Raw genomic sequence first — 23,334 nt, 5'->3', positions numbered from 1 at the left:
AGTGATTAGTATAAGTTGTAAAAATTTGTTTCATAATTGTTGTAAAATAAACAAGACAATTCGGCGAATTTTAGTCCCCCACCGAATGGTCACAGATGATAAATTTGTGCAGGAACTAATTCTATATATGAATGTTTGATAGACCCACCGTATTCAATAAGGAATAGTGTCAGTGCTACTATTGCAAATAAATCTGGTGGATGTTTACTGGTTAGTGGTACCGTTTTACTATGTATTCTATAGCGTTTCATTATTTGATTGCATTTGGTGGTATAAATGTGAATAGAAGTTCCAGTAACTAGTAGTGTAGGAGATAGAGCCCAGACAAACTTTTTCTTTGATGCAGGTCAAAGGTCAAAAACAGAGTGACCTACTTTAATATACGACACACCGCCTCACCAAGATGAACCCATACTCCAAGTATAAAGGTCCAGTGACTAGAAGTGTAGGAGATAGAGCCCGCACAAACTTTTTCTTTGATGTGGGTCAAAGGTCAAAATGTAGATCAGAGTGGCCTACTTTTAATACACGACACACCGCCTCACCAAGGTGAACCCATGCCCCAAGTATGAAGTTCCAGTGACAAGATGTGTAGGAGATAGAGTCCGGACAATATAGCGGAAGGACAGACGGAGGGATGGAAGGATGGACGGACAGGATGCAAAACAATAGTCCTCCCCAGTTCCCGGTGAGGGACTAACAAAGTTTATATTTATAGAAGCTAAATCACCGAGTCAAGAAGAAATCTGCACTACTGAACTGAGTATGAGGCAAGCCACAAATTCATGATGCTAGAAGTATGAGGAAAACATATATAATTAAGATTGCTTACCGCTTGATGCAATGTTGAACATTTCGTACAGGGTAGTCACCTCTGAAAGTACAAAGTAGTGTAAAATAATCTGTAATGACAAGACAGCTTACATACATTAATTCTTATCTAAATGTGTTGTGATAAATAGCAGAGAAATTGAAAGAGCAGTTAAATTTTACGTAAGTTTCGACCAGGTTAAGATTATTGTCCAAGTACAAAATGAAATCTGATTTAGCTGTCGTGGACGGGAAATGGATCAATTTGGTAAGACATGATAGTGTGAGTAAACCTGATTTAGATGACATCAGGGGTTATTGGATTATTTGGTTGGATTGGACAGTTTGTTGCTAAAGCCAGGGTCAAAGACAAGGTTGCAGTCATTGATTTGGGGCCATTTATAACAAAATATTCTGTCAGTAGTATATAAAGTCTGCAAGTACACCACAGTATATGAGGTCTGCTTAGTACTCACTAACCCTACAAGACTGTTCCAGCTCCGTCTGAATTATACTACTAGTATATACTTTCTAACCTACATGACGACTGCACAACAGGAAATTTTCGCTGCAGTTTATTTTTCGCCCTCCGTGATGATGGCGAGTTTATCATTACAGTGAATATAAGTAAACAACATGATAAACAGAGAAATGAAATGTGAAGGGCGAAAGTAACACTGGGCAAAAACTGATTTCATGGGCAAAGGGCGAAAGTATGACTGGGCGAAACATTTCCTGGTTTACAGTATTTTATTTCTGCCAAAAGAAACAAATTGGTAGCTACAACCCTATATAAATCTGGTCCATACCTTCAAGGTCGGCCTGTAGGAACTTGGTACATGGATACATCATGGTCTCAGACAGCTGGGCTGACAATACCTGCTGGATTGAACTCACCTAGTACAAAATAAGATCATAATTTTGTGAACAAGAAGATAAGTGAAATTTTTATATATGAATTAATTCATAGGCACAACCGAAACAAGTTGAATCCAAATACATTTAAATGATTTTTTTTAGTCAATCCAGCAAATATATTAATCTGGATTATCTTCAGAAAATATTGTGCCATAATCAGTTCCACTGCATTACTTGGTGTAGATATATGTACAATTGTTGACTTTCCAAACTGATTTGTTAAAATCACAGGCTTTATCAAGTTCTGGACAAAATCTGAGTGTTCCGATTCTTCTCAAGTCTGTCCACATCTTACAGGACTGATAGATTCTACTATCACATCTTAGAACATAAATAGAGGACTGGAAACTCTCATTCTTTGGTTCCAATTCCTTATTTATCATAGATATCCGGGGACCATCTACACAAATAAAACTGTTCATACTCACATCATCTAGATAGCTGGCATATTGTTTGAGTGTAGATGTTAAAATACTGTCCTCTGTTTCCAAAGAAAATTTCTGGAAAAGGTCGAACAAAAGTATAAGTATTGAAACATGACAAATATTACAAGTTCAGCTCATCAACAACTTTATATTTAGCAATGCAATAAAAGACTGAAAATTATATTTCTTTATCCACAGTTATTAGTTAATCCAATCCCTAACAATCAAGCTGTTCTAGATCTATCTAAAAGGAGACATATTTTCATTGGAACAGAGTTCCAGGTATTTATTTTTTAGCTTTCTGCTTGAACATAGTTTCATAACTATCCAAACACATTTATAAACTCAAATGAGGGTGCACTTTAATTACAAAACAGAAATCAATCGTAGTGCCTGGTAGAACCTTACAGTGGATTAACTTACCTGTATTTCATAGTCTCTGAGGTGCTGGGCCAGAGATTGTGTAGCAGCACACAGCTCATTCTGAGGACATTTAATAACAAAAACATAATATCACCTATTTGTGAATTTATACATCACAACAATTGTATGGGGTGTCACAAGTTCTGATGATAGGATTTATCACAAATTATAACAACATCATGAATGTCGTTTCTCGAAACAAGCACAAAGTACAATATTTTTTGAGTCACTCAGTAAATTAAGGTAGATAGTCCTACCATTTTTAATGTACCAGTATATCTAGGCATTTAAAATGTTTAGATTTATGTTATTTCCTCTATATTTATAGAATTACAACTATAGGTTGCAGGCCTTTTTATAGAGTTAGAACATTTTGATTATATTCCCAGTAATATTGTAGATAAAATTATTGACATGACAAATATCATGACTGACAGCACAGTAGGTTGGTCTGCTTTATAATCAAGAGGAACGGAGACCTAAGACCCCAAAAAATATATGCATGTTTCAAGTTACATGATTGTATGAAATAGGATAGCTCTGTAGGGGTTTTATTTTTTTATTTATTTTGTATTTTGAGGGGGGAGCTATTTTAAGAAATTACAAAACTTGGTTTTGATAACTGTCAATGAAATAGAGGTGTCATAATGATGCTTACATTTTCAGCGTGTTCAAAAAGGACAATTAAGTGTATTAGAGCGAGATAAAATTGTTAGGGTCGGAGGTAAAAACTAGGGACGGTTGGGGTACCTGAAACATACAATTATATTGTTTTGGTCTAATCTCCATTGTGAACGTGATTTGGTGAAAAAAGGATATTTCAATTGGTAAAATAAATATATCTCCTTTTTGTATATCTTTTTGCTAGGAAGAAAAAAGCCAAACAAATTAGAGCCTATTGATAAATTCATTTAAATGAGATTTGAAACGTGTCGTAAAGTAATGTTGATTTAAATGCTTTAAAACAAAGACAATTTGTACCTGAGCTTTCATGATTCTCTGGCAGCAACCATGCAGACCAGTACTGTATTTCTTCAGAGCCAGAGCATCCTTCTCAAACACGGACAACAGATGTCTCGTCTGAAACAACACATTTATACACAGTCTAAGAATTACTGCAGAAAACTGGTGTACACAACAAATGTCAACAGAGACCTAGTCTGAAACAACACATTTATACATAGTCTAAGAATTACGGCAGAAAACTGGTGTACACAACAAATGTCAACAGAGACCTCGTCTGAAACAATACATATATACACAGTCTAAGAATTACTGCAGAAAACTGGTCTACACACATGTCAACAGAGACCTCGTCTGAAACTACACATTTATACATAGTCTAAGAATTACTGAAGAAAACTGGTGTACACACATGTCAACAGAGACCTCGTCTGAAACTACACATTTATACATAGTCTAAGAATTACTGAATAAAACTGGGGTTCACACATGTCAACAGAGACCTCGTCTGAAACTACACATTTATACATAGTCTAAGAATTACTGAAGAAAACTGGTGTACACACATGTCAACAGAGACCGCATCTGAAACAACACATTTATACATAGTCTAAGAATTACGGCAGAAAACTGGTGTACACAACAAATGTCAACAGAGACCTAGTCTGAAACAACACATTTATACATAGTCTACGAATTACTGCAGAAAACTGGTGTACACACATATGCCAACAGAGACCTCGTCTGAAACAACACATTTTTACACAGTCTAAGAATTACTGCAGAAAACTGGTCTACACACATGTCAACAGAGACCTCGTCTGAAACTACACATTTATACATAGTCTAAGAATTACTGAATAAAACTGGGGTTCACACATGTCAACAGAGACCTCGTCTGAAACAACACATATATACATAGTCTAAGAATTACTGCAGAAAACTTGTGTACACACATGTCACTAGAGACCTCGTCTGAAACAATACATTTATACACAGTCTAAGAACTACTGCAGAAAACTGGTGTACACACATGTCATCAGAAACCTCGTCTGAAACAATACATTTATACACAGTCTAAGAACTACTGCAGAAAACTGGTGTACACACATGTCAACAGAGACCTCGTTTGAAACAACACATTTATACATAGTCTAAGAATTGCTGCAGAAAACTGGTGTACACACATATGTCTGCAGACCAGTACTGTATTTCTTCAGAGCCAGAGCATCCTTCTCAAACACGGACAACAGATGTCTCGTCTGAAACAACACATTTATACACAGTCTAAGAATTACTGCAGAAAGCTGGTATACACAACAAATGTCAACAGAGACCTAGTCTGAAACAATACATTTATACACAGTCTAAGAACTACTGCAGAAAACTGGTGTACACACATGTCATCAGAAACCTCGTCTGAAACAATACATTTATACACAGTCTAAGAACTACTGCAGAAAACTGGTGTACACACATGTCAACAGAGTCCTCGTCTGAAACAACAAATATATACATAGTCTAAGAATTGCTGCAGAAAACTGGTGTACACACATGTCACTAGAGACCTCGTCTCAAACAACACATTTATACATAGTCTAAGAATTACTGAATAAAACTGGGGTTCACACATGTCAACAGAGACCTCGTCTGAAACTACACATTTATACATAGTCTAAGAATTACTGAAGAAAACTGGTGTACACACATGTCAACAGAGACCTCGTTTGAAACAACACATTTATACATAGTCTAAGAATTACGGCAGAAAACTGGTGTACACACATGTCAACACAGTCCTCGTCTGAAACAACACACTTATACACAGTCTAAGAATTACTGCAGAAAACTGGTGTACACACATGTCACTAGAGACCTCGTCTGAAACAACACATTTATACATAGTCTAAGAATTACTGCAGAAAACTGGTGTACACAACAAATGTCAACAGAGACCTCGTCTGAAACAATACATTTATACACAGTCTAAGAATTACTGCAGAAAACTGGTATACACAACAAATGTCAACAGAGACCTCGTCTGAAACAAGCCCTTCATTTACATTCAAAGGATTACTGCAGAGACAAGTTTACACAACTACATGTATTCAAAAGCTATAGTTCTCTGTCAGTACCTATATTCTCATCTGAAACAAAAACATTCCAATACATTCTATTCAACATCTATGGTTATCATGTGAAACAACTCCAAATCTATAGTGCAGTGGGTCCGTCACTGGGTATCAGTCTATTGAAATACAGGCCATATGATAGTACCTGTTTGTGAAATTCTTTTAATAATCTCTTTCATAATCCATCTCCTTGGTTCCCCATACTAAGCTATAGTTTGACAGGTGTATAGATAGTGAGCACTGGTGTTGATGAGTATACTGGTCCCTGTGAGTGATAAGATACCTTCAGGTGTTAACGAGATAGCAGCATGTCATCCAGTTCAGATGTATATGAAAAACAACCTGTATGTCAAGGCTACTGATGATTTTACAAACATATGTATAAAAGTATTCAATTCTTACTTGTTTACACTTCAGTGCCAACTCCATTTTGCACCAAAAACTGAGATTTCTGTACAATGGGAGAGTGACTTATTAGCTACTATTGGAACTCCTTCTATTAGGCTAGTATTAATCAGATGTGTATCTGCCTCAACCTGAACCAGCATTTTATGTTTGGGTAGGTTGGGACACAAATGTCATTTTTTCTACTGGTTCTAATAACTTCAACAAAATGTATGCTTTGACTTGACAGTGACAAGTACACTGTTAGACAAAAACATTTCCAACATGTCGGTTAAAGTTGAGATGCCAAACAGCCTAAGGAATGACTAGCTTATTAAATAAAAACAAAAAAACCCAATTATTTTATTTATTTTATTCTTATGGTGGGTGGAGTGTGGGGAGATGGGGGAATCAGTTTGGTCCAGGCGGACAATGAATGATTTATTTAAGATAGTATGACTAGAATTCTGTGTATTTTGACTTTGATACAGCATATCACTGTGCTGTGTGTTCTCGGAATTTCACCCACAATAATTCCAGTTCAACTAAGAACTTTAAGATTTTTTTTGCCTAGGATAAAGTATTCACTGTACTGATAACAAGTATTACGTGATATCTCATTACCTCATAATTTGGCACTTTCTTGCCGAGATTGAAAGGTGAACAAAATCTCTTGGTACCTTGAAACCATGTTGTTACCTATAGTACAAATTTTGCATAAGAGAATATGGTTCACCTATGGGTATTATCTTCAACATGGGAGATTTGTTTTAAATGTGAAATATACACAGAGACTTTTCTTATGTAAACATGATTCCTAGTCAACTTAAGTTTTAGTAAATTCTTGCTATGGATGAAATCAACAGGTGCCTTGTAAAATCAGGGTAATAAAATCCACCTGCTCAAATAACAATGCTACATTGATGAGGATATGCATAAGTTCACATTTAATTTCTATTTTCCATTTGAGAAATGCACAGAGGTACTCAGATGTGATTAGAAATGAGTTATCCCACTTATACACATGTAATGGCCTATTTATCAAGGTAATTAAACAATAGGTGTGTCAGCTTACTTATGAGTCACTGTGACATTTCTAAAATGAAATTTCACTTTTGATCAGATTGACAGCACTAGATAATTAAACTGCTCAGGAGATATTTAGTCCATTGACAATTACTTTTATGCCTGAACAATGTCAAATCATACCTAAGATGACCTAGATATTTTCTAGTCTATGAAAGAACAAGAAGCCCAGGGGGCCTGTATCGCTAACCTGGTTATTTAAGCAATCATGGCACAATATTTACATTTGCTCTGTAATGCCAATTTGTAACCACTTCAGACATGTAGGGTAAGAACTTGGAAGCGTTACTATGGAGACTTTAAAATTCATAAAGAATTATGGTTGTTACTTTTACTAGCACATTAGTTGGGTTGGAGATAAAAAGTATGTGATGGCTGTTCATTTGTCGAATTGTCTATATAAACAATACCAAACTTTACCCCCTCCAAAAGGCAAACTAGGGACCTGGGGCACATGAAAATCACAAAGTATATTAACCACTCGATTGCCTTTACAACTATGAGTAGTATTTGATACTAGCATTTCTGGAACTGCAGAAGAAGATTTTTGAAATTCGCCTCCTTTTTCACCCCAAACCCGGCCCCGAGGAGGTCAGGGTCACAAAAATCATACCAGCAGACCTTCCTCCCCTAACAAGTATTTCTGTCAAATATGAGCAAACTCCGTTCAAAACATTGGAAGATATGGCCTATTATGTATATTTCCTACATAAACTATACTAAATTTCACCCCCTCAGCAGGGGCAAACGGAGGGCCTGGTAGACATGAAAATCACAATTTTTATAAACCACCCAAACGCTTTTACAGCTTTGGGTAGTATTTGATCCTGGTATTTTTGTAACTAGAGAAGATTTTTGAAATTTCCCCAAATTTCTCCCATTTTGGCCCCTAACTCAGCCCCCCACCACCAGACTCATAAATATTATACCAGCAGACCTCATTCCCCTAACAAGTATTTCTGTCAAATATGAACAAATTCCATCCAAAACATTGGAAGATATGGCCTATTATGTCTATTCCATATATAAACTACCTATACTTAATTTCACCCCCTCCTCAGGGGCAAACGGCATGAAAATCACAAATTTTATAAACCACCCAAAGGCCTTTACAGGTATGAGTAGTATTTGATTCTAGCATTTCTAGAACTGGAGAAGAAGATTTTTAAAATTCCCCCCCCCCTTTTTAGCCCCTAACTCAGCCCCCTAGGGGAGCAGGCTCACAAAATATATACCAGCAGACCCTCCTCCCGTAATAAGTATTTCTTTCAAATATGAACAACTTCCGTTCAAAACAATGGAAGATATGGCCTATTACGTTTATTTCCTATATAAACTATACTAAACTTCACCTCCTCCTCAGGAACAAATGGGGAGATTTTTTTTCTAAATTTTCCCCTTTTTGGCCCCTAACTAAACCCCTTAGGGGCCCACACCCTTATTTCATAAATCCATTGAGCCCCTGGTCCCAAGGATGCTTCATATCAAATTAAGTTAAAATCCAATCAGTCATTCAGGAGATAAAGGCTTTTAAAGGGAAAAGTTGACGCCGGGGTATGGCATATATAAGCTCACTTGCCCTTCGGGCAGGTGAGCTAAAAATGTGTATACTGATGTATCATTACAAAACTTGTATAAAGTGAAAACCATCTTGAATAATGGTGCTGTTATTTCAGTTAGCAGAAATCAATGTCTTCATTCTAATACAGTTTACCTGCATCCAAGCATATTTTTTTTTATATCATTTTGACTTCAAAATTTGGAAGATAAGGTACAGATCAAAGGTCAGATTTACTTTCTAAAATCACCTCTTGGAATCCATATCAAATTCTTTTTCACAATTATTTGTCCTGTTTGGCTACAAGCCCTCTGCACTCTCGTCACTGCAGCACAAAAGTGTCCATCACTCAAGTCAGACATCTAATATTGCTGACTATATATGGAACAAGGTTAGTTTACATCTTTTTAACCAATATAATTGCTTTTCTTGCCTTGAAGATATTTGTAATCTAATCGTAGCTTGTGCTGGTTTCAGACAGCCTACTGCATTGTCTGTGGCAGATAGTTGTGATTCAGATGGATCAATACATTTCACCGTAGTATGTTTAAACTGTGTATATAAGTACTGCACAGCTTCTCCAGCACATGCTGCAGGTCAGAATCTATCTCCAATGATCCTACTGGCGTTTGATGTGTCGCTCCATCATGTTAAATGCTAATTGAATCCTGCGTCAGGGGAAATCATACCTTACTGTACCGTCCAAATCTTGTGATGGAACCTGGTTTAAAGCTACACCATCAGAATGGACCTTGTCACAACTTATACCTATCCTTCATTTGGGATCATAAACTTGTTTGGTCTAACACATGATCAAATGAAAACCCAGTGGGTTGCTTTTTACTATTTTGGGAACATGGGTCCGGGAGCTTTAAATTTGGAAACATCTAAGCTGAGATTTTTGCTCTTCCCGTCAAAATTAGCTCTGTTTTAATACCATTCCAAGGACAATTTGCTTTATAAGCTTATTGACATTTAATTTTTTTGTCTTTTATTTTGTGTCTGCAATAAGGGCGAATTTATCACGACACAAATACTAGTACAAAGTTTACCCTATAAATAGTAATTACATGTGAAGGGCAAAATTTACACCGGACAAATACACATTTATCTAGTGGAGAACAAATATTTGACTGAGCAAAAACATTTCCCGGTATACAGTTTATTTTTGTAAATAACCAGTGAAAGGCAAATATTTGACTGGGCAAAAAAGTGTCCTGTTATACAGAATATTTTTGTATATTTTCATAAGTGCTTAATTTTCATCTAAAATAGGTGTGTTAAGTGACTGAATGGGCCATTATAAGTATTTGGATATTAATGCAAATTAAGCAAATGGAAAATTGTCCCATGGTTCTTATCATCAACATGTTGAATTAGAAACCGAGAGCTTTTCTGTCTTATATTGACCACTGAGATGTACAAGTATTATAAAATCAATGGCTCTAGCTAGTAAATACAGAATTGTGTGTTCTGCTTGACAAATGTCAAACTACGTGATTAGAATAAGTCTGCAGTTGAGTCCAGAAATCCTACTGAGAGTCTTAAGCTCTTTTACATAACGGTAGATGGAAATGTCAGGTCCCTTTATTTATCCTTTTGACAGCCATAGCATATTTCTTCATTTTGTAAACAGGGTCTTGAGATCCACTATCAAATAACTGGAGACAACCTTTATGTATCAATAAAGTCTGAAAAAAGGGGGTCCTTGGGACCAGAACTTGTTTCTCCAAAAATGGCCACATATTCCTTGAAAATTTACACTTCAAAAGTGCATTTCATTCTTCACGGGGTTTAAGAAATCCCCCCTCCCCATCCAAGAATAGGTCTATCATTACATTTATAAGTACAATTATTAAAAACAAAGTAAATGAAACAGGAATGTGATTACCAATTCCCTGATTTGAAAATAGATCACATGCTTCTCTTTCAGTGAAAATGTGGAACAATAAATAATTTGCATGTTTGTAAAAAATATTGTGTGACTTAAATTATAAGTGCTTAATTAAGATTTACTAATCAAGACTTTTTAATGCATTGATCACTCTGGAACACTCTTACTTCAACCATTTCTCTATTGATTCCAGAAAATGTTAAAAGTCACCAATCGAAATAGGCCATAATAAATTATTTGCTAGATTCTCATCCCCGCCCGCCCCCTCTTTGAGGCCCCGCCCCAATTTTTTTTATTTGCGAAAAAAATTGAAAAATACGAAATCCAGATTTTTTCCCCCGTTTTCTGCTTCAAAAATTAGTTTTATATTATTAATTTCCGGTTGTGGAAAACTCGTCGTCTGCAAGTTGGTTTTTGTAATTCTAAAGCTGAAACGGCAACTTGCCGTTCTTAAAGATTGGTATGGTTGTTCAGTAGCCGATACTAAAACAAGTATTTTGCTACTGAACAAGTCTTTCATGAATTGGCCGAAGGAACAATTGACAAATCTGCGCCCGTCGAGTGTGGGAACAGGGCCGTTACTGCCCGACTGGTTACACGATCAGAAAGTTGGATTTATCAGTACAAATACGGAAACAATTCCATTTTTTTCTTTCCTCACACTGCAAAATCAGGCATTATATGTTCTGTGTCAAAAAGTGTGGGAAGGCAACCTGCACTCTTTGTAAACGACCAAACTTACCTGCAGATACTTTTGAAGGTCTTCACTTTCTGCCAGACCCAGAACCTGATACTGGTGACAAGTACAAGTCCTTTGATCAGTTATATGGACACGAAACTAGTGAAAAGCACAGGCCCTCACTAGGACACAAGCCAGGTCCTGGGCATGGTATGCCATTCTCCCCCACCGCCCAAACTGCTTAAAATGTTGAAATGGGGATATTCTGTTCTGAATGTGACAAGCCTCGTGTTCTCTACTGCAAGTATGTTGTAAGAGGAAAGAAAAGAAAGGAATTGCAAACTATGTTGGGCGATTTGTCGTACACGTGTGGTTCTGAGTTTGCTGATGTAGAAACTGAACAAGAAAATGTGTTAAAATCAGTGTTTGTAAGAAAAAATCTGACATGTGATGGGCCAGTTGAACTGGCCTATTTCTCTGCTGGTTTCTAAGCAGGATGCTTCCATTGTGGCACAGATGACAATGTGGCTACATCTGAGGAAAACTACCCCATATGCCAGAACTGTTTGGCCAATGGCAAGGTCACTGTAATTAAAAGAGGACGATATGTGAAAAAGTAATGTGGTGTGTATTCATACCAAAAGTTAGTACAGATATATATGTGGACTGAACAGTGAAATGGTGTTCAATGTGTATACTGCATACTCAAAGTTGTTATTAACAAAAAATAAAGATAAATGTCCCTTGAACATGCGCCTTTATTTAACTATTTTAACACATTTGCAACCATTTGGAATTTTAGGAAAAATAAAAAATAAAAAATAAAATTCGCCCCCCCCCCCAGCCCCAATTTTGAAAAGAATTTGGATGAGAATCTAGCAATTAATTTATTATGGCCATACATGTCTATGTCTATAAATATACCATTTTTCAGTGGTTTCCTAACCAAAACATACCATTCTGTTATCAATTAATGTCTATAGGTATAAACAAACATATACAATTCTGTTATCATTAATGTCTATAGGTATGACCAACATATATGATTGGTAAAAAATATAAACTAACATCTCACCTAGTTTAGAAAAGGAAAATTGAAGTAGAATGCAAAAGGAAGGCTACATGCTACCCATAAGGCTGTTATTGGACCCCTTGATCTTTAGATTTTCTGAACGACATGGTACAGTGGTCTCTCATAAACAAAGTTCTGTCCAGTCCGAATTATTGTGTATACAGGCCAAATGTAATTATACAAGGCAGTTGTTCTGCTCATACTGGTGACAATAAATGAAAGAATATTTGAATATAAATTTACATATAAGAATTTCATCTTTTCTATCATTATTGTTGAGGAAATTACTAAACCATTACAGTATTAATTAGTACAAGTACATTCAGCTTGTACATATGGACAAATGAAGCATTTTTATATACATTATTCATAGCTAATTTATATTTAACAATGTTTAGGCAAACTCTACGCAATCCTGAACTTTCAACAAAACCATCGAAATAAGATAAATGTAAACATCGCTATTCTACCTTTTGGCTTAAAGTGATTTGGACAACATTTTTTGACCATTTTTATTCTTTTCAAGATATTTCATTTTAGATATGGGATCCAAATTGGTGGAAAAGGACATGAATACGATTTCGACCTTTAGTTTATATCAAAAGAATCTCACGAGTATGTTACAGAAAAATTTATTGGCTTTGAATTCGAGTGTCACTCCTCTGTAATCTTCAAAGGACAGGTATCAGCCTATTGAGTGGTCTTTTTTTTTTTTACCTGAGACCAATCAAATAGCTTGCTGCCTGCTTCAGTTTGGTCCGAGATATTCCAGGGGTGCAGAGAGCAAATGAGAGCATAACCCCTGGAGTATTTTAGCCATGGACATGAATTAGCAGACAATTTAAAGGCATAGCAAGAAGCAACTAAAATTAGAACACCGCTAAAATTAGAAGGCTAACAGTGTGTTTGTCTCAGGCATAAATTCAGTGTGAGCAAAACTATTTAATGATTACCACCCTTAAAATCAATTTGTTGTCAATTCAGAATGACTTGAAATTGCAATCACCTTACCTAAACTACATGACTTTACCTGAAAAAAAATCAGTGACATCAAAAAATCAGTGACACCAAATGTTTTTTTAGTAACAGAAGTTATAAATAGATATAATCAATGTGGTGGGGGAGGGTTTCAGTTCGATGTATATGTTCTTATTTCTATGTATTTAGTATAAATTGTGGGATGATTCATGCTGCTGTAGTCCCCAATGATTCTACCTTTTTTTAATAAATCAACCCGAGTAAAGAACTAGGAAGCATAAATCATTTTATCACTATATATGTTTTGTTGCATCATAGACCATCTGTGCCATGTATCCAGCTGATCATGGTGGGGGGATACGTGTGAGCAGTCTGTTGAGTCATGTCAACTCACTTCACTGTCATAAACAACATGTATCGATCATTTTAGTTCCAAATGTCATTTCAATATTCCGTAATTAGACGAGCTAAATGACGAAATAAACAATGTTTATTCGATTATGAATAGTCAACTATTAGAAATGTATCAATAGCAAACATGACATGATTATTATAATGTTAATTGTGTCTGGGTATATTTGATTTTAGGTCAAAAGTATATTCATCAAACCTGACAGATACCCCTCCCCCCATTCACAACTGGGACTATACCTGAGGACTGTCCTCCAGTGCATCCTCCAGGTGCAATTTTTCGATGCCAGGCATGGCCGCTTGTCTCCTCTACACGTCAACTGTTACCGAAGAAGCTGTGGCATTAGCAAATTTCGATTATTTTGACAGGTGACTGCGGTCTGCTAAGGAAAGTACTTGCCGGATACAATAGGCACGCAGTTAAAATATTTAGTTTCTTTTTACAAAAGAAAATATAAAAACTACATTTTCCAATAATGAAATATATCTCGTTCCTAATATACAAATATTGCCAATCGTAAATTTAGTATGTTTTATTTTATCTATCTATTTTTTAAACAATCACGATACGGAGTAAATAGCGCACTCCACTTCCGTTTACAAAATGCCGGTCGAGGATTTGGAAGAAGAGGGTCTGCCCAAAAACCCTAATTTTGAGCATGCTCAGTGGAGATTTCTTTTAGGAACTAGCAAATACAAAAATGATAAAGATCTACGACGAAGATTGCTAGAAGCTATCGAATCAAATAGTGAGAAACTTAAATATACTATCTTTTTTTTGCTTCAATTTTTGCATGTCATCACGCTTGTTGCATTGTTACAAGACATACAGTACAGCTTCACTTCATAGTTACTGTATATTACTGATGCAAAAATGAAGAGTAAAAGATTTTTTTCTTTAGCTTCACATAATATATGATTTTATATGCATTCTTTATGTCATAGTCTCATCACGAATTCATTTCGTTGTTGCATTATATGACCGTATTCACTTTACTGAAAATATTTTTATTGATATGATAACATTTTTACCACCATCGAAATTTCAAGGGTTACGCTCATCTGAGTTTTCTGCACCAATTTATAATGTCTTGACAAGGTATCAGATTGTTCGGTTTCAGGTTAAAAAACACCAATTGCTATGCTCAAAGCTGGTAGCTGTCCTTTGAAGATTACAGAAAAACCACAATCAATTTCAAAACAAGCCAATGTTAACATTATGCTACTGCACAGTTCTTTTGCTGTATATCAAAAGATTAAACTAGTCTAACTTAACAATCGTATTAAATTGTATTAAATATTTCCGGGGTGCAACATTTCATTTTGAATTTCAAGGATGGATCTTGGCAGGATGAATTTTAAATATATATAAGAGACATTATAAAATCAATATTTCTGAAGATTAGGCCTACCAATTGCAATAACTCACAGCACCTCTTAACCTGAATTGAGGACATTTTGTGGAAACCTGGATGTCATTCCCGCCTATGTAGCAATATTCTCGTTTTATGTCGTCATATGATTCTGCACATCTAAGACCTTGATAATGATTAACAATCAAACCTTATCAATTTTAAATTTGTACACTTATGATCAACAGATAGAAGAAAGTAATATTGTTTGGGGAAAATAAACACCTAACAACGAACAACATTGCCACATGGTGTTGTTTCAAAATATCACCATGAGGCTTGCCCCCCAAGTTTGCACACCAACTGATTTCAAGTTGGTCAGCTTCACGATTTCCTCTTTGGTGGGTGGCACATAATAACAACTAAGGTTTTAATGAAAACAAGAACTGTCTTTTATTACTAACAGAATAATAGAAAAAATGTATATCCAGCAAGGATGGACCTCCATCGTAATGCTTTCACAGATGATCACAGGATGATTAGATACCCAAAATCATGTTACCTACCTGTATCACACAAACACTGTTTATTTTTTAAATCCATTAACTATTTTCTTCAAAATTACCAGCCTCTCTCTTTGCAAGACCACCATATTGTGGAAAACTAATAATTCCACTCCTCTGAGTATTGTTAGTACAAATGTAGTTTTATGAATGCCTACAAAGCAAAAATTACATAGGAATCCCTCTGGAGAAGTCCTCATGCCTACTAAAGATTTCCTTGGTTAGGGAAGAAATCTTTTGATTTTCATAAAACTTTCTACACACCAATAGTATCAATTACCAGCTCAAGTTTAATTTTAATGTAAATCTGAAAATCAATATGGCAAACAGTGGTCATTTTCGATTTTTTGAAAAGTCTAGTGTTTTTTTGCATTTACTCTGAAGTAATACTTTGATTTTCATGAAATTTTCTACAAATATATTATCAATAACCTGCTCAAATTTGATTTGAATCCATTTTGATTATAAACTTGAATTTTGTACAGGTATCATTCCAGGCTAAACCTAACAAATATTAAGATTTTGATAAAACATGCATGGTCATGAACTTACTAAATCCAAGTCCCTCAATGAAGTTTTATTATTGAATTAGCTAAGCTGAGACAGGTAATAGTAAACACATATGTATTTTGATAATTTTGTATACTTCATTGCAAGAACACATCAGAAGTGCCTAAGTATGACACTTTTCAAAATATATGAAAATAAAAGAAATAAATTGCTTTTGAAAGTGATTCATATTTAGTATCACTTATAAAATTACAATCAGATCCTAAAATTAACACATGCTTATTTCATGTGGATCACTGGAGCTTTTCAACTTTCTTTTGATCATTTCACCAGTACATGTATAACTATATGTGCATCTTGTACCATTTATAAACTGCTAGTGACATGTATATCCCTTTCTGAATCATAATACTTCCATTTCACTGATATACTGTGGGTGTATATAGTGCTCCACACTGTCACTCTTATTAAACAACCACAAGTAAGGAAAAAGATCACTATAACCGGATGTGCTTGTTTTTTGTAGGTATGGCACCTTATTATGAAGAAGTGTCTAAAGAACTAGACTGGAAATGTGATGAAACTTTGTTAAAGAAAATGCAAAAGATAAATGAAACAGAACTGAAAGCACTGGATGCATCAATAGAAGATGCAGAAACGAACCTGGGAGAAACAGAAATTAGAGAGTTTATGTTGAAAAAAGCAGAGTATTTATGTAAAATTGGAGATAAGGTAAGTTATATTTTTTAGATTGGAGGTAAGTTGTGCTAAAAAGATGGTTTTACACTTAAAATCAAGGTACAATGGTATGTTGTTCAGAAGTCATTTGCATTAAAGCTGACCACTATAACCTAGTATAATGCATATATAAGCAAACCAGTATGGTTTAAAAATAAATGGGGGGTGGGGTTCAACACATGTGCATATATATAAACTTATTGGACTATTTGCCTTTTATCAGACATTGGAAAATGTTTCTATTAAAAATAGTTTTTGTCATGATCAGTAGTCACTCTTAAAATCCAGCTATGTTGTTCAGAGGTCATTTGCATTAAAACTGTCCACTAAAACCTATAACCCATATAAGTAAACCAGTGCACTAAGTTACCACATGTATGGTTTAAAACAATTAGGGCGCCAACATATGAAACCTTATTGGACTATTTGTACTTCAAAAGAGATTTCAATCGGTTTTAGTAGTAATAAATCTGAAAAACTATCTACAGTTGAAGAATATGTTTATCTTTTGATATATTGTTTGATTGTATCACCATTACAGGTAATTGTAGTCACACATTTTGTATATATTCATAGTGTATTCCCAGGTTCATATCTTAGTGTGACTTTGTCTTACTAGAAATTTGAAGATGCACCTACTTTTAATATTTTTGTCATTGATTTTTGAAGGTGCGTCTACTACCGAGTAATAATAGATTTTGTCATTAGTTAATAGTGGTTTTTTTCTCAGTGTTGTATACTACTGTTACTTGTTATTGCACAGGAAGGGTCGTTGGCACAGTTCCGTAAGACTCAGGAGAAGACAGTCACCCTTGGGTACAGACTTGACCTTGTGTTTCACCTCATCAGGATGGGCCTGTTCTATATGGATCATGATCTCATCACAAGGAATCTTGAAAAAGCTCAAACGTTAGTTCTCACAGAATCATTTAGCTGTGGTCATGATTGGTCACAGTGTGTTAAAGTTTTGCCAGAGCTTTAAAATTGATTCATAGTTAAAACCCTGGGACCAGATAGCATCAGAAATCCAAAGGGAAAGTTACGAAAGATAAATGACATTCTGACATAAAAAGTGTATCGTTTTAGACTTAATCGTGTGTCTGAATCTCTGTCTTCCTCCAGTCTTCATTACCTGATGCAAGGACTATTTAAAGGAAGATTCCAACTGTAAAAGAATCAGGGTACACATTAGCATAATGACCAATAGATGTATATAAACATGAAAGAGACTCCCTGCAAGGACAAGTTCCTGAGTAGGCTCTTGTAACAGATGAGCCAATTTGTTTCTCGTTATGAAGTCCTGGATTATGTAAAGTCTGTCTCTCTTTTATGAGAAATTATAAATGTTTAGGAATATGTGTTTTTTATTACACATATTTCAGATTATTGAATGGGATAAATGTATACAGCTGGAAAATTCAGTCAAGTAATTTTCCAAGTCACCTAGCTGTCCAATTGGTGGATTACTTTAGCATGACCCCTGAACAGGACATTCAACTTAGTCTTTTAAGTAAATTAAATTGAGAATTGTCGAAAAACTATTTGTTTCCCTGTTGTTTGAGTATAACCTGTAATTTCTTCCAGTTTGATAGACGAGGGAGGTGACTGGGATCGACGTAACAGACTAAAGGTCTACCGAGGCGTGTACTGTATGTCCATACGGGACTTTAAAAAGGCTGCTGGACTCTTTCTGGACACAGTTGCGACCTTCACCTCTTACGAGCTGATGGATTACCAGACTTTTGTAACTTACACAGTCTTTTGTGGTATGATTGCCCTGGAGCGACCTCAGCTCAGGGAAAAGGTCAGTTAAGGATTCGGGACAAAAAACTTTAATTACAGGGTGCAAAAATTAACTTCATCATAGAATCCTGTGGCACTAGTCTATCAACTAGCACATTCTGGATACAGTTGAACCTTACATACAAAACTCCCAATTAACACTTGTAGCTAGATATCACAATTAAAACTGCCAGACTAGGTAAGGTGGCTCGACACATCGTCATCAGCGTCCATTTTCGTGACATACTTCCGGAAAAAGTACAGCTAGGACTCAATTATCTTAATCGAAATGTGCATGTACACCGTGTCGTCATTTCCGTATTGCGTATCGGGCATTCAATATCGTAGTGCAAATTATAGTAACACCTGCTGGGCCGTTTTCGATTAAACGGTCAAACCGATCGGACCACTGTTGTTCGTTTATTAAATAAGGTCGGACCTAGTAATCTGATGCTGCTTTCAGGCGAGTCTTGAGAAAGCCTTGCAAGGCCTGCATACACATTTGCAGGTCCGCCAGGATTTACACCCGAAATTGTTACATTTATAAACGGTCAAACCGGTTGTTCCGCATAAACGAACAGGCCCATGGTAAACAATAGTACACGTGCGTGCCGATGATATGTCAACACCCGATATCAAGATTTTACCGGGAAATGTATACTCACACGTACTTCAGGAATAAAGCTTTCCAATTCATAGACATAAACAGACTCACGGGAAGACAGTGACATGAGACCAGACGACCTCAAGAAGGTCATATAGGAAACACATGGAATGCGGACGTACCAACCTCACATGTGCATATCGCGTGTTTACACGAGTTCATAAGCTCGAGGTCGTTACGATTTTCGCTGTTGAGGGAGTTTCGCTCTGTCGATTAAATCGTGTTTACAAATGTAGTCTACTAGCTTACTCTGTGAAAATAATGTTTTGTAAAATATCAAGATACCTATGAAATGCATGTGTGAGTGCACGTGAGAACGGTATACCATGCGATAGCCTCTGGTCTGACATGTAATTATAAATATACCGTGAGTTAGCGGACTGTGGAATGATGTCCAAAGTGTACATGACTGAGGGTAATTTGGTTCCATTAAAGAACAATAAATTGATAATTTTGATATCATATTTTTGATTTATTTCCATCATTTTTGTTATATGTAAACAGAGACAACTGTCATTGTGTAAATGTCACCCCTCTGCAAAAAGTTCCGATTTTTTTCAAGGAAGATAACTCTCACCCGGATCAAAGTGATTGTAAAATGTAAAAATAAATTAATTATAAAGCCATTGTGTAAATTTTGTTCAATTTCCCACTCTATATGTATAGAACTTTGTGTCCTGGGTGCTTTTAGCTTGTAGATAATCACTTTTATCCGTACAAATTCAATAAAAAACACTTTGTGTAACATGTGTTACATATTTTGCGATAAATAAAATATTTGTAGGGTTAATTAGAAATGCTTCTTTTCATTTTATTATTGTTGTTATTGTTCCGAACAATGCCACACACACAAAAAACCGGAAAATATTAGAATTGACGAAAATTCAATTTTTTGGTATTTTTTCCTAAAAATTCCCCAAACTATCGGAATGTTTAGATTTTCATAAAATCAACTCGACATAGTTGCATAACGATTATATGAAAGTTTCAACGAATTTTGCTGGTTAATTGCGAAAGTGTGGAGCCACCTTAACACCAGTGATGTTAATGAAGCATTAAGTTCATAATGACAAACCTGAACTGCACAATATAAGTGAACAAGATGTATACAGAATCATTTTCAATTCCCCAGATAATTTTTACTTGGTTTTCTTTTTTTATGGTTTTGTTAAGAATGTGTATCACTGAATTGATATAAACAAAATGGTGTCTTTCAGGTTGTCAAAGGATCTGAAGTACTGGAGGTATTACACAGTTTGCCAAAAGTTCGCACCTACCTGTTTTCTATGTATGATTGTCATTATGCAGAATTCTTCAGAACATTAGGTAAGTGTTCAAGGTCACAAAGCTTGGTGTTTAGGATCCTGTTTTGTTCAACTTCTACAAATGCAAGGTACATGTGTCCTTTGTAGACATAATTATAAGATTTTCATGTCCACCAAAGGGCTTTCGGGTTTGATAAAATGCAAGGCTTGTCATGGGTTTAAACCAAATATGAAATTTGTTTAATTGTAGTTGTGTTTTACCAAATTTCTACACACTTAGGAAGAATTTTCATATCCATACATACATGTTATACCTGGTTTCCATTCCTTCTCATTTCCATTGTTATGAATTAACAAGGGACTAATACATACAGGTATTATATACAGGAATAGAAACTCAACATTTACAATGAAATTTAATATTTTATGGATCATCATGTAATCAAGTTAATCTAGACATAAGTTTAAATGATTTCATGTAACATTTTGTGATATCATTTTACACTTGTACATCCTCAGCCCAAATGGAGGACACAATGAAGTATGACCGGTTCCTAGCTCCCCACTACCGGTACTACACACGCGAGATGAGGATCATTGCCTACACCCAGCTCCTAGAATCCTACAGAAGTCTGGCCCTTGAGTACATGGCTGGTGCATTTGGAGTTTCTGTGGATTTCATTGACCAGTAAGTGCAGGATGTTGTCAATTAAGAATTTCAGATAATACACAGCACTAAGTGGTTCATTTGTTGAGCAGATCAAAAAAGATTTTCGAGTCAGTTGGTGTACTAGATTTATTTACACCAGACTTTGGTACCCTCTCCCAAAAATTAATGGTAGTCAGTCACATTGTAATTAATCAACATGAGAAAAGTTTAATGTTAATACTAAAATTCTTTAAACAGAACATATATTATATTCCTAGACATTAAAAAAGACTTCTTGTGAATAAGACACGGACATTGTAAGGAATGAAATCTTTCAAACTGCCTCCTGTTTTTTGTGTTCATTGTTTTGAGAAATTGGATTGGTTACCAAGATATTCTCTTTTATCTAGAGAGTTGGCTCGCTTCATCGCTGCTGGTCGTCTCCACTGCAAGATCGACAAGGTGAAGGGCATTGTGGTGACAAATAGACCCGACAATAAGAATTGGCAGTACCAGGTATGTCACCTCCATCAACACTCCTCAAATTACTTATTGCTCCACTTTCCTCGCCTTCATGCTGAACTTTCTGGAAAATATTTCTGTGGCATGAGGATGTTACGTAAAATTTTATTCAAAGATTGCTCTCACTATTTCTATGCTGTTCAATGAAACTTATTGTAAAGTATTCAGGTCAAGCATTGTTGATGGGTTATTTGCAATGTTACTCTTTTTTTCTGTTCAAAATGATCAGTTTTGCAATATAAACAGTTGTACAACATGCTTTCATTGGTGCCGTTCTGTAAAGTTGAGATTGATTAAAATTTAACCTTCAAATAAATTTCATTCAGGAAAGTTTCTACTTATTTTCAAAGAAACAAAATCGTCCATGCTAGATTATAATTATTATTTTGTACCATACCATACATTTAATTTTGTTGTTTATATTTTCTGAATAACTATACTTATTTTGATGATTTTTTTTATTAAAAGTTCATGTGTTGCGAAGAATTGTAAGTTGATGTATTGTTCCTTCTTTTTCAGGCTACGATAAAACAAGGAGACATCTTACTGAATCGAGTACAGAAACTGAGTCGTATCATTAACATCTAGACACTGGCTATACCACCACAGGAAGTGCTTAAAGTGATCTTTGTAGGACCATGAACTTGATTTATAAAGACATACTACGTGTACACTGTTAGCAGTGATGTCATCATTGATTAATCTCTGTATAGGATACAAAGAGTCACTACGTGTACACTGTTAGCAGTGATATCATCATTGATCTATGTATAGGATACAGAGAGTCGGCAAAGTGTGCCATTCATTCTTTGTTTGTAAAATAAAAATGTTTTCCACCACCAATGATGGTTCGAGTTGATAGACTTGTAACAATACTTCCGTGTTGTAAAATAATATTAAGATGCAGTAGAACCTTGCTATATTGCCACCACTTATCCAGAGAGATTTTGGTGTTATAAATGAGTTTTGTGATAAATTGAGAAAGTTATATAAAGGAATTCCTAAGAAAAATAGAAAAGAGACATTGAAATATGTTGGGGGTAAGCAAAATTGTAAATGAAACGAGGTAACATAATATCTAGGTTTTACTGTACATACACATTTAGAGCCATGATACAGGTTGGTTTTATATCCGTCTTCAGCGAGGTGTAGCATGGAGTCATCTTGTACATCTGTCTATTAGTAAATATTAATGTTTCTGCTGTACGAAACCTATATTCTAAACTTCAAATGATTGGGAACTTGGTAGGCATGCTTATTCTTTCATGGTGAAGGTCATTCAAGGTCCATTTCAGAAAACTGTCTGATGGTACTTATTTTAACTTCACCTACTAGTTGGTGGTTAGAAGCAGACACCTATACTACTTATTATTATTTCATCAAAAGCTATGTAATTCAAGGTTTGATTTCTTTAATCTGATTGCGAATGCTTTTCAATCAAACTTTATTAAATCATACAACATCCTCACCAAATGCCATGAAGTTGCAGTACATACTAACAGATAGGTATACCTTTAGTCTGCAGGGTTATTAGGCACCAATGGAATGCTTGTATT

At 35.4% G+C, this 23,334-nt stretch overlaps 2 protein-coding genes across 5 annotated transcripts in view; one reads left to right on the top strand and one right to left on the bottom strand.

Annotated features, from left to right (window-relative positions):
• The window catches only part of LOC110461257 (DCC-interacting protein 13-alpha-like), a 64,583-nt gene extending 50,446 nt beyond the window's left edge, over positions 1-14,137 (bottom strand). For all 4 annotated transcript variants that reach the window (XM_021514663.1, XM_021514664.1, XM_021514665.1 and 1 more), the window contains exons 1-7: positions 13,974-14,137; positions 4,741-4,801; positions 3,558-3,595; positions 2,577-2,636; positions 2,157-2,228; positions 1,620-1,707; positions 833-874 (exon numbers count right to left, since the gene is read on the bottom strand). In XM_021514663.1, the coding sequence (XP_021370338.1) occupies positions 833-874; positions 1,620-1,707; positions 2,157-2,228; positions 2,577-2,636; positions 3,558-3,595; positions 4,741-4,801; positions 13,974-14,027 (415 nt within the window). In that variant the 5' untranslated portion in view covers positions 14,028-14,137. The remainder of the gene's footprint in view (positions 1-832; positions 875-1,619; positions 1,708-2,156; positions 2,229-2,576; positions 2,637-3,557; positions 3,596-4,740; positions 4,802-13,973) is intronic.
• A 172-nt stretch (positions 14,138-14,309) lies between these two features.
• LOC110461260 (26S proteasome non-ATPase regulatory subunit 6-like) lies at positions 14,310-22,621 on the top strand. The gene is made up of 8 exons (XM_021514673.1): positions 14,310-14,482; positions 16,685-16,890; positions 17,660-17,805; positions 18,481-18,700; positions 20,560-20,668; positions 21,127-21,295; positions 21,667-21,772; positions 22,298-22,621. Exons 1-8 carry the CDS (start codon positions 14,338-14,340, stop codon positions 22,364-22,366), a joined length of 1,170 nt encoding a protein of 389 aa, XP_021370348.1. The 5' UTR covers positions 14,310-14,337; the 3' UTR covers positions 22,367-22,621.
• The last annotated feature ends 713 nt before the right edge of the window (positions 22,622-23,334 follow it).

This window comes from Mizuhopecten yessoensis, unplaced genomic scaffold (genome assembly GCF_002113885.1).
Source record: "Mizuhopecten yessoensis strain PY_sf001 unplaced genomic scaffold, ASM211388v2 scaffold10591, whole genome shotgun sequence".
NCBI lineage: Eukaryota > Metazoa > Mollusca > Bivalvia > Pectinida > Pectinidae > Mizuhopecten > Mizuhopecten yessoensis.
This window is presented reverse-complemented; position numbering and strand designations above follow the sequence as displayed.

Coding starts and splice junctions, on each gene's coding strand:
- LOC110461260 (XM_021514673.1), top strand. CDS start 14,338: ATGCCGGTCGAGGATTTGGAAGAAGAGGGTCTGCCCAAAAACCCTAAT. Junction 16,891..17,659: donor TATGTAAAATTGGAGATAAG/GTAAGTTATATT, acceptor GTTATTGCACAG/GAAGGGTCGTTGGCACAGTT. Junction 18,701..20,559: donor GACCTCAGCTCAGGGAAAAG/GTCAGTTAAGGA, acceptor GGTGTCTTTCAG/GTTGTCAAAGGATCTGAAGT.